Source organism: Thermobia domestica, chromosome 4 (assembly GCF_964235325.1).
Source record: "Thermobia domestica chromosome 4, izTheDome1.hap1.1, whole genome shotgun sequence".
NCBI lineage: Eukaryota > Metazoa > Arthropoda > Insecta > Zygentoma > Lepismatidae > Thermobia > Thermobia domestica.
In genome coordinates this window covers 156,049,699-156,064,026 of record NC_137457.1, presented here as the reverse complement: position 1 = coordinate 156,064,026, position 14,328 = coordinate 156,049,699, and the positions used below count along the sequence as shown (strand labels likewise).

General features: G+C 31.8%; 1 protein-coding gene across 4 annotated transcripts in view; it reads right to left on the bottom strand.

Annotated features, from left to right (window-relative positions):
• Positions 1–14,328, bottom strand: part of LOC145683388 (kunitz-type serine protease inhibitor PPTI-like) — an 842,804-nt gene that overhangs the window by 454,665 nt on the left and 373,811 nt on the right. For 3 of the 4 annotated variants that reach the window (XM_081754720.1, XM_081754724.1, XM_081754721.1), the window contains one exon: positions 10,735–10,758. The exons of the other annotated variant lie outside the window; for it this stretch is intronic. In XM_081754720.1, the coding sequence (XP_081610846.1) occupies positions 10,735–10,758 (24 nt within the window). The remainder of the gene's footprint in view (positions 1–10,734; positions 10,759–14,328) is intronic. 4 annotated transcript variants of the gene reach the window in all.

Genomic DNA, 14,328 nt, shown 5'->3' with positions numbered 1-14,328 from the left:
CCATCAGCGTGGAAATGGGAATATATATTTTTCTAATAGTCCCATAGAAGTTTCATTGAGAACGCCAGATGCAATTAAGTAGAAGGAGGATCTGATGTTTCCTAAGTAAGTTCCTTTCAGAAAGTTGGCTATTTCTTTAACGGTGATGTAAATAAATATACTCATCGTTATTAGCCCGATACCAAACTATCCTGGACAAATCCCTCTAGAAAACTTTATTCTGCCTAATTTTATAAGTGACTCAACGGTGAAACACTTGTTAACGAAAGCAATGCCGTGTATACACTGCCTTGTTTCTGACAAGATATAAAGTGCTTTGTAATCTTTAGACACTTTTCCTATTCTTTTTGTCACCCTTGGTTATGTAGGGTGGCATCGAACAAATAAAGAAGAGGTAATATTACAGTCACGGGGCGCAATAAATATATTAGGTATTTCTTACCTAACCATAACGGCCTAGGGTCGTCTTGAATAGAATAAAAAATTTTACGTGTTATTCCATTCACGAAGGAGGAATGGTTACTTTAAATATATTTCTTATTCATTTTCTGCTTGTCAGAAATTATATACTTTCTGTTGGGATGGTGCTGAAAAGAGAGGGGGGGGGGAGAAATAAAACTTTTTGCCCCCTCATACATATTAAATTTTGTTACATGGTTGCTCAAATTATTACTAAAGAAAACACTTTAAACCAAGATATCTAAAGTTACATTATGTAAGGGTGGCATATTCAGGAATAATAATAATAATAATAATAATAATAATAATAATAATAATAATAATAATAATAATAAATATAAATGTCTTTGGAGAGCCAAAATTATGTGACACGAATCATTACATGTAGAGCTTTAAGATGAGTGGTCATAGGAGAGGAAAAAAAAGGGTTTTTCTCTGTCTGATCAACGTAAAGATTATGTGCTGAAGTTAAGAAGCATAATCATTCTACAATAGGTTGCTTTTACGTAGAATATCAGTTACTTCAGTTCTCCTCCTTCGGGCTACTTACCTCATGTGGTAAATTCAAAACAATTTCAATTTAAGACAAATACATGTAAAACTTTTCTGTAATTAAATATATATAGGGGAAATTAAACATTTAATAGGGAAATCTGTTATCAAAGTGTCCAAAAAAGTAGATAGAAGACTATCAAGTGAGAAATATTGTGAAACTTTATAAAATTCTCCAAATTAGAATTAACATTTGCTGGAAAACATTCGTTATGCACCAGTAAGCATGTAGTGAGTAGTGAGCACAGGGGAAATTACTACGAAACTGTTTGCAAACAAAAATTAGAGACACTAATGCAAGTGCGACAACGGCATTTTCTCTTTTTTTGGTATCGTCGTGAGTTTTACACATATGTTACAATTTGATTTTTTCCCACATAAAAAATAAATAAAATAACCACAGTAATAAAAATTACAACGGCACTTTCATAGGGTTAGAACCCAATACCTTTGGCATACAGTCTAGTTGCCTTAACTAACTGAGCTATTTGTTTTCTTACGTGAACTGAACCTGTTCTACGGTAAAGACGGTTTTTCATTACGGTCGCTCTACCAATTCGTCCTTTTCCATAGGTAATTTCCACTATTTGCTCTATCTATACGTTAATACTTAGCATAGATTCATATATTTGGAGTTCGCTGATAATGCATGTAATAAGATACATTAGAAATGTTTCGTGAAAAGTTTCGTTTGTAGATCTAATCCACGTCTCTCTCAATGACATAGATGTCGCTGCTTCGTGTTGAACTGCAGAATTCCCTCGCGTTCTTGATAATTTCCCACTTTAGCAGAGTTGGTAATTCACGAGATTTCTGTCGATTTAATGTTTTTTGCTTCTAATTTATTTATTTTAAGCTAATACCTAACACAAATATTAAAAACGGGTTTGTTATTAACCTGTCCTGCTGGGGAAACCTTCGGAAATTTCGAACACATAAAGAAAATGGAGATATTTTCAAAAAACTTCAGAATAAAGAGACGCGTCATTTATTTTGCTCATGGTAGTACATTCCGCTCATTCTCGTTTTTACATAAAAATTTCATGCTCAGTTCGCTACAAAACAAATTATTGCCACTAAGCTGTCAGTGTAACTATCTCAAGCGTTCGATCCAAAAACCGACGGCAATGTTACCGATTTTGTTTCGAAAAGATTTAGTAAAATACGTGATTTGTCATCTTCCATAACGGAAATCTTTATTGTGAGTTAAGAAGTTGTTACCCATTTCTTACGGGCGACAGTTAGCGTTGTTTCCAAATTTAGATTTTTCTGCATTTGTAACGTCTATACAAAATCTTGAAGCTTTGTATTACGACAGTAGGAACAGCGGAGATAGAAATACGTTTCGTAGTAGAACTGTTCGTGTTATTCAGGTAGACGAAGTCAAAAGTAATGATAAGAACTATAACAAAAAGGGTAAATTTTAAAATGAAAATCGTGAGAATAAAGGTAAATAAAAATTTAAAGGATCAAATCAAAAGAGAAATGTGAAAAAGAAAAATCGTCGTTGGAAAAACCGTAAGAATGATCATGTTGCAGATAACGATAGCGATAAGGGTCCAAGTACAAGTAACGATAATTATGACGGCAATTACGATCAAGCTATGTTCAATCAAAATGAAAAGTTTAGTTTTGTAACCAGTAATTATAATGAAACTATGAAAAGACAGGAATCAGTGCCCTCATATTGTCAATCTGCAGCACAATTTCCATATTTTAACCCAAAGGTTATGTTTGCACTAAATAAAGAACATAATTTAAACTAAATACGCCCTTCAACGCGACTGAGCTTGGAAGAGTTGCTAATGTAGTTGGTAATTAATGTATTAAAAACGAAAATGCACTCAAACAAAATTCTCGAACGATTTTGTTGTAATTGGCAAAAATGCTGTAAATGTGGTCAATTGGAGCGTTGATTCATCAGAGAGTAGCGATGATGACCAAATTTGAGAAAATTAATCTAGATCAGCTGAGATAATGATACATGTTTTAAACCAATCTATTGTTGCCTTGCGTGGCTCTCTAGCTTCTGTTACATTATTATCTTTGGAGGCATGGAAACGAATAGCGTCTGTAATTTCTCACCCTCGCTTGCGACCTGCTCCACATCTTTTTTGGTAGATTTCTCTGGGAAGAAAAAGAAACAGGTGCAAAGTGTAACTGTATTATGTATTGAAATAGGAAATATTGCTATTGACGTACGTGTGTTAGTTGTCTCTGACGTAAATACAGAATGCTTGTTGGGGAGAAATTTCCTTACTCAGTCTAAGGCTAAAACAGATTTCTTAGTAACTCTGTCTTTTTTGAAAAGATAGAGGAAATTGTAACTGTACCTATGTTAGGTAATGCAGGGAGTAACATTAACGTTACTAAAATATTGACAAAAAATGAAAAGCAGCAAAAGGTACATTTTGTTTTTGAAGCCGATAATAGTAATGTATATATTGTTAGTGATACTAACGATGAAACGGAATGTTTACTTGAGATTGGAAAGATAAATCTGGAATATCCCGTAGTAAGTAATTTAATTCGTGAACAACGTAGCTTAGAAACAGAGTGAATAAATCACTTTGAAACTGACGATATTTACACTAAAATTCAACATTCTTCCAGTAATGAAGAAGAAATGAAAGGTTTGAATTTAGAAATTGCCAGTGAGGAAACAATTCTTGTCTGAATATTATACACAACAAATTTCTTGAAATGGATAACGAAATCCGACAATCGCATTGTAATATGCTAAATAGAGGTGAAGTTTGTAATTCAAATGTTAATTAGTCAAAAAATGAATTCGCTCATATTTCGGAAATTCAAGAAAAGATTAATGAAACTAAATTATCTTAGATAGAGAAGGAAAGGTTGTTCAAATTATTGCTGAAACATAAGAAAATTTTTAAGAATACTCCTGGTCCTGCAATAAGTTTGAACATATACAGTTGAGGTAGATACGAATGAACCTTTGGTGAAAAGACCATATGCATTACCTTATAACTTTAAAGAACATATGGATTCTCAAATAGATGAATGGTTAAAATATGAAGTCATAGAACCTTGTGTCTGGATACATTTTCATCCAATCTTTTGTCTTCCAAAGAAAAACACCAGTAAAATGAGAGTGGTAGTTCGCCTGACACTTCTTAATTCGCATGTCAAAATAAAACAACTAAAGGTAAATAAAATTGATGATTCGTTGTAGACCTTTCAATGTGCTAAATATGTAAGGAATATTCATTTAGTGGGAAGTTAGACGCAAGTTCCAATTTCTGAAAATTGCCGAGATTATACAGCATTCTCGTGGAATGGAAAAATGTACAGATTTACTACTATTCCTTTTGCTTGCTCTAATGTAGGAGTAGGATTAATGGCATGTCTCTTAATCGTGTTAGGCCATGCTTTATTTGATAAAGTAGGAACCTATATAGATGATATTTCAGTAAAAAGTTATTTGAACTTTGAAAAAGAATAAAAATTTGGTTTGGACTGATGAATGAAAACAGATTTTTGTCAAATTAAGATAATCTTGAGATGAAGAAGTGTTGTTGAATCACCCGTTGTTGGATCATGAAGTGGTTTTGTAACATAATTCTTTAGTAGCGGTTGAAAACATATTGTTTCAGGAGGTTAATAGTAAGAAAAACATACTTGGTTTTAATAGTAAAACTTTAAACAGCGCGCAACGAAACTTCAACATAACTGAACTGAAAGCATATGCCATCGTTGTTGGTATACGAAAATGGGTAATTTTAATATGTACATCATGTGAAGGTCTACACGGACCATAACTGTTTAGTGTTTCTAAATAAAATAGGTCATTGGAATTCTGGTTTGGATCGCTGAAGTCTCGATTTCTAATGACATTTTGGACATAAATAATTTGGAAGTTCTCCTTCGTGTTTGAGAAAACTCACACCAGGAGACTTAGCCGAGAAACAAATGAAACAACCTGAATATTATAAAATTATGAGGTATTTAAAGAAACCGGACGATCCTTCAGCAAAATTAAAAATCGAAATGTGGGAAAATTTTATAAACTAGAGAACGGAATCTTGTTGTACAGCAACTTTCATTTTCCCAACAATTAGAGAATTATTGTCCCCCCTCTTTGGTTAATTTAGTCAATGAAGAAATGTACAATAATCTTGGACATTTTGGAAGTGAAAGAACATTAGGATTTATTAGTGAAACTTGTTGGAAATCCATGCGGCGTGATGTGATGAGTTACATTAATGACTGTCTCGAATGTAAAAGAACTAAAGCTGATACCACACAACCAGGTAGACCTTTAGAATCAATACAGGTAAAGGCCCCTAGTACAGTTAATTTCGATCGATATAATTGGACCTCTTGTGCCATCTCCATCAAAAGGTAAATTTATACTTTCTGTTTTGGACGATTTTACTCGATACTTTGTCCTTTTCAAATTTGAAATGCTACTACGAAGTGTGTTCTTAAATGTTAAGAATCCTTGTACTTTGTACATCTATGACTACCTTCTGCAATTCTGGCAGACAATGGAAGTTTGTTTGGTTTCAAAATATTTCAAACAAATAATGGAAGAATATGGTGTTAAAATTTTTTATGTGACTCCTTACCACCCTTCTTCGAACGCAATAGAAAGAGTTCATCCAGAAACGAATAAATTATTTAGCCTGTTTTGTAGAGACGATCATGCATCATGGGAAAAATTCATACCGCAAGTTGTGTTGTTGAAATTGTCAATTTCGAGCGGTCTAGGTGTTTGTCCAGCCAGTTTACATTTAAATATTAAAGCTGAAAACCCGATTTCTGAACATTTTGGTATTTTTCTAAACGAAACAAGTTATGATGATTGGGATAATAAATTAGTAATGGCAGATTTAAAAAGAAAAGAAGTAGTGTGAAAGCGAAACGAAAGTTATATCATATAACACGAGAGCAAGTATGAGGTAAAACTAAGTGATCTTGTTTTTCTAAAATAAGTAATTTAAGTTCAGCAGTTGACAAGAAAATTACAAAATTCTTTAATGTTTTCAAGGGACTTTATTTGTGTGTGAATTAGCCATCAAACTCACAAAAGATATTTGAGTTATTATATCCATTGACTGGAAAATCTATTGGTTCTGATTTTGTAGATCACTTTAGGTGCGGAAACCCACAAATTTGACTCGTAAAATCTAGCTTGATATAGCAGTTAAACATAGTTCACAAAAGTATCACAATATAATTTCAAATGAATTTATAGAGTCAGACTTCGAAAATAGCTTTAACACTGTTACTTGTAATGCATTAACAGCAATACATGTTATTTTGTCCCTAAACGTAAAGTCACGTGTTAATGATAGAAGGGTAGTTAAAATTTTAGAAAAATATTAGATATCGATCAACATTAGAATTTCTTGTATTGTAAAAATTTATGTTCATCTGGCGTGTTTGAATTTGCATTGATTAATCTACAAAATCCGTATAGTTTGTTGAATAAGTGCACTTAGACCCAATAACATCATGTTATAAAAAATCAGGAGGAAAGGAAAGACAGTATATTAAGTTTTTAAAGTTACTGGTGCAGGCATCTGTGGCTAGCTATGCGAAATCTAGATGGTCGTTGATATTGCGTTCCTAAGTAATGAAAAGCCAGCCAAGCTCTTTGCTAAGACATATTGATAAGGTTCCCTTCAACTATTATTTAATTCTATATATTGGATAGCCCGGTGTACGCTATTTTCTTAAAGTCCCCATCTTTATTGTTTTAAGTTTCTAACCTTATATTCTGTCCTTCACACTCATCTCGGGGTTGGGCAATAAATGATTTTAAAGTGGTTAGGTATTTTAAAATTTTGCAAGGCAGGCCTTGTCGAGTGGTCGGGGGAATTACAACTGAATTATTACTCTGTAAAGATTTAGTTGTGAAACTAGAGTGCGCTGAAATTTATCAAATTAAATCTCGACAAAATGAAACATATATTTTGCTAAATATTATATATATTAACAGAATTTTGTGTTGATGATATTGAATATGAATATATTCCATGAAGTGAAATTAATAGTTCATAGAAAATATTTGGATATAATGTGAAAACATATACATATATTTAATTATATTTCTTATGTTATCAATATTTTGTATGCCGTATAGTAATGTTTAAGTAGAAATAAAAATTTGGAAAGGGAAAATAAAATATGTTTATCTGTTATAATTTAATATTTAGTTATACATTTTATATAACGTTATTGTTCGGCTTGTAATTTCGTATTTCCGTTCGAATGTGTAGTTTTAAGCAAATGAAGAGAGAGGCCAGAGTTTAGCCCAAATAAAAAGGTTAATGTGATATTCTTTATGTTTAATTATATTTCCTATTGTTCGCTTAAATAATGTTGAACAGTGTTCAAGAAAAGAATTAACAATATTAACACAAAAAGGGAGAAAATCGCATGAACTTTTAAATCAAAAAGCCCATTTCGTATATGTGAATAGACCATTTCGCGTTTTGCGAATTTGTGTTTCTCGTTTCGGTGATTTTAGTTATTTTCGTCGAGATGTACCGTTCAAGAACATTGGAAAATATTACAATTCATAAATTTCCAGGGTTCCGATAATTCTTTGGAAAGAATCATCGTCTTGTCGTCCACCATATATAAGTGTGCAAGCAAGTTATATAAGAAATTTTTAAATAGCAAACCAGTAACGAAAAAGGACAATATCTGGTGAACATCAAGGTAGTCTGTTTCGAGTAATCTGTGGCTGAACTTGTGTGAATTTGTATTAGTGAGACCAGATCTTCCGGTGCAAAATCACATCCTTATTTAATCAAAAAATGCACCAAGGAACTGTGAGCAGATTTGCGGAGGACTAGAAGGTTTTATGAAAAAGTATTTTTTATAGATATCGTCAATCATGGTAATATAATTGAAAATATTAAAATTAGCTACCTATCCCTTCAATATTGAATCATCAAATTTGAAGAAATACATATAATTAGTGAATTACTTATATAATGTGAAAAAATATATGATGTACAGTTTAGCAGTGGCAGAGAAATACAGTCGAACAAAGCATGCACGTACGCTCACTCTGAATATCACACGCAAAACAGGAGGAACAAATGTACGAGAGTACTGAAGACATTATGTACAAGTTGTGAGAAGACCATAAGTTAAATTAATAATATATTTGTTTGTACTTTTATTGTGATCACTAAAGTTTATTGAATATGTGAACTGATAATAAACAGTGCGAATTCCGCGTCCGTTATCGTAATCGTTCGTGTGCGTGTTGCGTTCTTCACATGGTGGTTTTCAGCATGTTCGCGCTCTATTGAAGGATCTGATCACTAAGTAGTTCACAGTTTTGCTTCGAACCCCAATGTTGTAATATAGCGCACGAAAAAGAATCCGAACCACAACTGTTATGAATAATCGCATCCCGAACACGAATATATAAGGTTCGAACTACGACCGGTCACAAAATCACAGCTTTACTTTCCAAAAAGTTTGTATGAATTTTACGAATGTCCGACTTTTGTTTAAAACTTTCAGTTCGAAAATTTTGTTTAGACATTTTTTGACTTTTTAAAAAAATTTTCTCTAAAATATTTGATTTGAAATTTCGAAGTTAAAAAACTATTATTTGGACATAATTTTAAAATTTAATGCAAAAATTTTCGTTTGTTTGTTTTTTTTTTGAAAAATCTAGAGTATATTCTTGGGAAAATTTCAAATTTCTTGTTCTAAAATTTAGTTTCAACATTTTCAGGTCGAAAATGTTGATTAGTTGTTTCGATAATTTGAGTTAAATTTCGAGTTCGAAAATTACAGTGTAAAGTGTTTTATTTGAAAGATTTGAAACTGAATTTTTTTTTTGTTTTTCGAAAATTTTTAGTTTTAAAATTTCGTTTTAAATTTTCTTTTAAATTTTTGAAAAGTTTTAATTCGAAAATTTTAATTAATTAGAAAATTTAATTTTAATTCGAATTAGAAAATTTTGATTTCGAACTTTCTTCTTCGGAAAGTTTGGTTTGAGGTTATAAATTTGAAAAAATCCGGTTTGAATATTCCTGATATTAAGCTTTTAATTTCGAAAGATTTTAGTTTTAAATTTTGTCTTGAACATTTGAAAAAACTAGAAATTAGGGAAAACTGAAAATTTAATCAAATAGCTAAAAACCGTTTATTTGATAATTGAAAAGTTAAAACGCGTTTATTTTTAACCGAGTAGTTAAAAACCGCCTAAGATTTTTTAACTGTAAAACAATTCCCTCTTTACACTCATTTAAGCTTAACCGTGAATGTTATTTAAGAATTAAATCACACGAACTAACACCAGAACGAAGAAGGTGACTTTAAAGTATCGTGTTTCTCTATTTTCAAAAAGCTTAAGAGGAGTGCATTAAGGTATGAATATCCTCATTATATGTAAATAAAGTGACAGCATACTCTAGTTCGAAGGCTCACACAACGCCTATGTAGAACATAAAACCTAAACAGCACAATCATTTAAGTTAATATCAAAGAAATATAAGCTCTTTTCGGGAATCAAATTCATGACCTTCGGAGACTAATTGTAAAGCGTATATGCCTATAACGTAATAAAGAGAATACACGATGTTAGAGACTTTCTCAAATTATATCTTTAGCAATTTTAGATGATCAAATACTAAAATTACTTCTGGAGACTATGACTTTGTTTCGGCCAAATTAACCCTCTAAGAACGAAATTTTGAAAGTGTTCGTTCCATACCCTACCATACCCTATAGAAAGCCTATACTCATCGATATAAAGTAATAAAGAACAAATTAATCTTACAAATATTACACAATATTGTGAACTTTTTATTCATTAAGAAACAAAAATATATAACAAGTGTTGTCGGTACAGTTTTCCATTGGCTAAACCCATACTGATTAAATTAAACACTGGAACTCTGAACGTTTAAATCGCTCAAGCCAATAACAATGTTTTATATGAGTTATTCCAATGAACTAAACAGATTTAAAAAAGAGTAAATGTGACGTCATTTATTTTAATTCACAAACGAAAACGAGAGGTACTAACTAGGACCAAAATCACCTCATCCTTTCCCTTTTCTCCTTCTCAAAGAATGAATATATCTTTTCAAAGTAAACCATTACAGAGTTTTGACAATTAAACATCGTATTTGTGCCAACGTACATTGCCAAAGATACTATGACAACGAATAAGAAAGCATAGGTAACACCATATAGCTGCCTTTTCATTTTAGACATATGATTTTAAGTCAATGCATAAAGAAGTGTTTTGAAACTTTCTAACATTTTTATTTAATCCACAAAGAAATACGATATTAATAATTGCTGTTATTTAAGATGATGCTGGCCAGGTCCTGGATCGCCCCATGCAATCTTTTTGCGTCTTAAACAAATTTATGCTTTAGTGGACACACGTTTCAACAATTAAATATCGTGGTTCGAGGCCATAAGTTTCGTGAATGAAAACTATACCTTAACGAAATGTTTAATACTCTCCCAAAGTTTTCCAATTGAATTAGTTTATTTTTAATTTAACATCCCTTTCAACAGCGAGGATAAAACCTACTGATTAACGTGGAAACCGGACCACACTAGATCCCTTCGGAGACCGAACCCTGAACGGCAAAGGAGGATACGCTAACCGCTTAACCACGGAGGAGCTTCAAAACTTACGAGTTCCAAATTAATACTAATATTAATGCATATATGCAAGGGTGTTAAGTGAACTTAATCGATTCTTACCTCGGAACCTTCTCGAAAGATGACCTGAAATTATAAGAATCCCATATTAGGTATAGCTGAGATTTAAGTCAAAGTTATGAAAAAATTAACCTTTTCATACACTAAACTTCTGTACTAAACGTCAAAGTTGAGATTTACTCCACGATACGAGTCTAACACACTCAATTATATGTATCTGCTTGTTTCCTCGTGTGAGTCATGTGAGTCAATACGAAGAAGCGAGCAATGTGCGTCAGTTTTTTTTGTAATTCTCCTTTTGCTCTAAAGGAAGTATTAACAATCAAATCGATTTGCTATCAGGAGTTCAAAATGGCTTCAATAAATAGAAAGTGGTCAACATATATATATATATATATATATATATATATATATATATATATATATATATATATATATATATTTGCTACACTTGTGCGTAAATACATTACAAAATTGCATTAAATGTATCATCCACTTATATCCGACGTCCATACTCCGGACCCCAAATGACAATCTTCTTTGTTTTTCTGCCTGTATGGATATTATAGAAAGTGTTTTTTTAATGGTTGATTGGTAAAACCAGCATATTTTACTTACTGGATATGTTCATCGACGTGTAATTACCTGCATATCTGAAATTCGTCGCATGTTCAATGGATAGCATATTGGAACCATATATTCTGCTTATAGTTCTGGCGTTTACCACCTTGGCGCTCGAGTCACAAAATTAGTATATTTTGCTTGTATACTTCATTTGGAATTTCTGACCCTATGGTGTTCTAAGTGTTTTAACAGCACAAAGTGCCTGAAGCAAGTATCTCCTTCGGTTATATACATTTCTTTGTACAGATTCTAAGCTTGGGAGTCGCAGTGACGGTTTATAATTTGGATAGCCGTTTTGAGATCGGCCTTGAGTTGCGTTTTATAATCTTCCTTTCAATTGCAATGAACCAAACTTTGAAATTCTTGTTTGGTAAATAAATAATGCTTTGATAATTCCTAAGGGAAAGTGGGAAACCAGTATATGTTTGCAGTATCCATAACAATGTTTTTTTACTTGGTCTCCTACGGTTTTCGCTTATAATTTTGAAGCGATTTCGATATGTCAGGTCAAATAGATTGGTCGGAAGACCCATGTTTTTGTACTTTCTTTTAACTTTCGGTTTCTGAAAACAAAGTGACGGCTTCACAAACTCATGAGATTTACTAACACACGGGTTCTTTTCTCTTCTAGTAACTTCTCTGTATCTCAATGGAATTTATTGAAACTTGCGCGATAGCTTAAAAAATGTATGTCCTTTTGTATGAGTATGGTCCCAATAATATTACTTTGAAACAGAACTACAGTGTTAGAAAATTATAATGATATTAATCGTCCTACAGATACTAAATTTCCTACCGGACTAATTGTCCTACGGAAACGTTGTTAGGTTATACCTAAGTCTATACTTAGCATACATTCACAAAGCTTATATAAAATGTAAATGGCAGTCGTGTTTTTCGCTATTTTGGTTCGAAATCGTGGGTTTTATTTTCTATCATAATTGAGGATTACTGTCCGAATTGAATGACATGGTAATTAGTGCACATTTTCGTGATCCAGGATTGCCCCTGCCCTTCTTTGGACGACCATGTGTATGAAGAAAGCAAAGGACATTATTTTAAAGTAAATTTCACCACAATTGTACAATTTGTTCAAACTTTATCGTCGGACGTCACATACAAACAGGCAGCATAATCTGTAAGGAGATTCAAACAGAAAATTCGCAAGGTTTGTATTACTCGAACTCGTATTACAATACATTTTGACTGACTTACTACTTAAGCCTTGTAGATAAATATTGTTCTTTAAGACATGTGAAAAAAAGTCTTCTATCGCTACACTTCAATGGGAGGCAACTTTTAAAATGAAGATCTTGCATTACGAAATATATTACTTTAACATAAAAGAATATGTATCAGTACATGTGAATATAGATGGGACTGGAGGAGGTGTAGCTATATATATGCATAACTCTTGGCAATTTAAAATATTAAATAAAATTGAAAAAGAACACAGCATTTTAGGGATCGAAATAAAAAAAAGATAACATAAATATGATTGTAATATGTATATATAATCCCAGTAACAAAAGTAGTACACTAACGATGGAAGAAAAATAATATTAACCGGAGATTTAAACGTTAATATAATTAATTATGTAGATACTTATAGAGTACCTTTACTTGAGTTTATTACGTCCTATGGTTTGTTACTATTTAATACAAAAAATCCTACTAGATCAGGTAACACAAATGAGTCACCTTTAGTTCATATGTATTCTAACAATTATGAATTACAGCATTTTGTATGTATCATTGAAAATGATATTAGTGACCATAGGGAATTAGTAACAATTATTAAAGGATGGAAAACTTAGCATAGAGGAAAACATGAAAATTCAGAAGAGCGGGTTTCTCATAAGATTGACCATAATAAAACTAAAAAATATCTTGAAACACAGCACTTTAATAATGGTGATAATTATGTAAATAAGCATTACAACAATTTTGTTTCATTCCTAAATAATGGAATAAATTCGTCCACTTCGGTTAGAAAGTAAACAATCTCAAACACTAAACACTATACACCAGTAGCACTTTGAGTCAGAAAAAGAATTACTTGAATTAATCAATAGACGAGATATCCTCTTTTCAAAAACCAGGAGATTTCTTAGTAATGAAATATTAAGAGATGAATATATCTTTTGTAGAAATAAAGTAACAGAAGAAAAGAGAAAACTCAAAAACATGTATTACCAAAATAAATTTAATAACTTGTTAGATAACCCTAGAAGGTTTTGGAAAACCATGAACGAATAAGAAATACAAACGATTTCCCGAAAGTAACATTTCACAATAAAAATGGAAGATAAAATAGTTCCTCTGGAACATGTATCAGGTATTTTTAATGATTCCTTTGTCACTGTAGGTTCAAATTTTGCTAACAGTATTAACAATTCAAGTCCTATTAAATATATGAAAGAGACAATAAATAACAATTCGATTTTCCTAAGCCCAGCCACAGCTTACAAAACTCGGAAAATTATAGGAATGTTGAAACCGAAATATAGTGCAGCTAAAGACAAAATAAACATTAAATTTATGAATAATTACAAGGATCAATTAAGCACATACATTGCTTATCTTGTAAATCATTAATTCACTTCGGGTACAATGCCCACCAATTTAAAATAGCTAAAGTAATTCCAGTTCATAAAAACGGTAACGTTGAAGAACTAAATATCTATAGACCTATATCAATTTTGCAGGTGCTCTCAAAAATAATTGAAAAAAGCGTAAAATTCAGATTAGAAAATTACTTAAAATCTGTCAATTTTATTTACGAACACCAGCATGGGTTTAGGGAGAGTTCGCCAACACAATCAGCAGTTTTAAACATTAGTGTTAAGATAGAAGAAGCTTTAGATAAAGGACACGCATCAGCAGAGTTGTTTATTGATCTTCGCAAAGCCTTTGATACAGTTAAACATGACATTCTGCTTAACAAACTTAGTAATTTAGGAATTAGAGGACTTCATTGCAACGGTTTAAAGGTTTTTTTAATGTACGAAA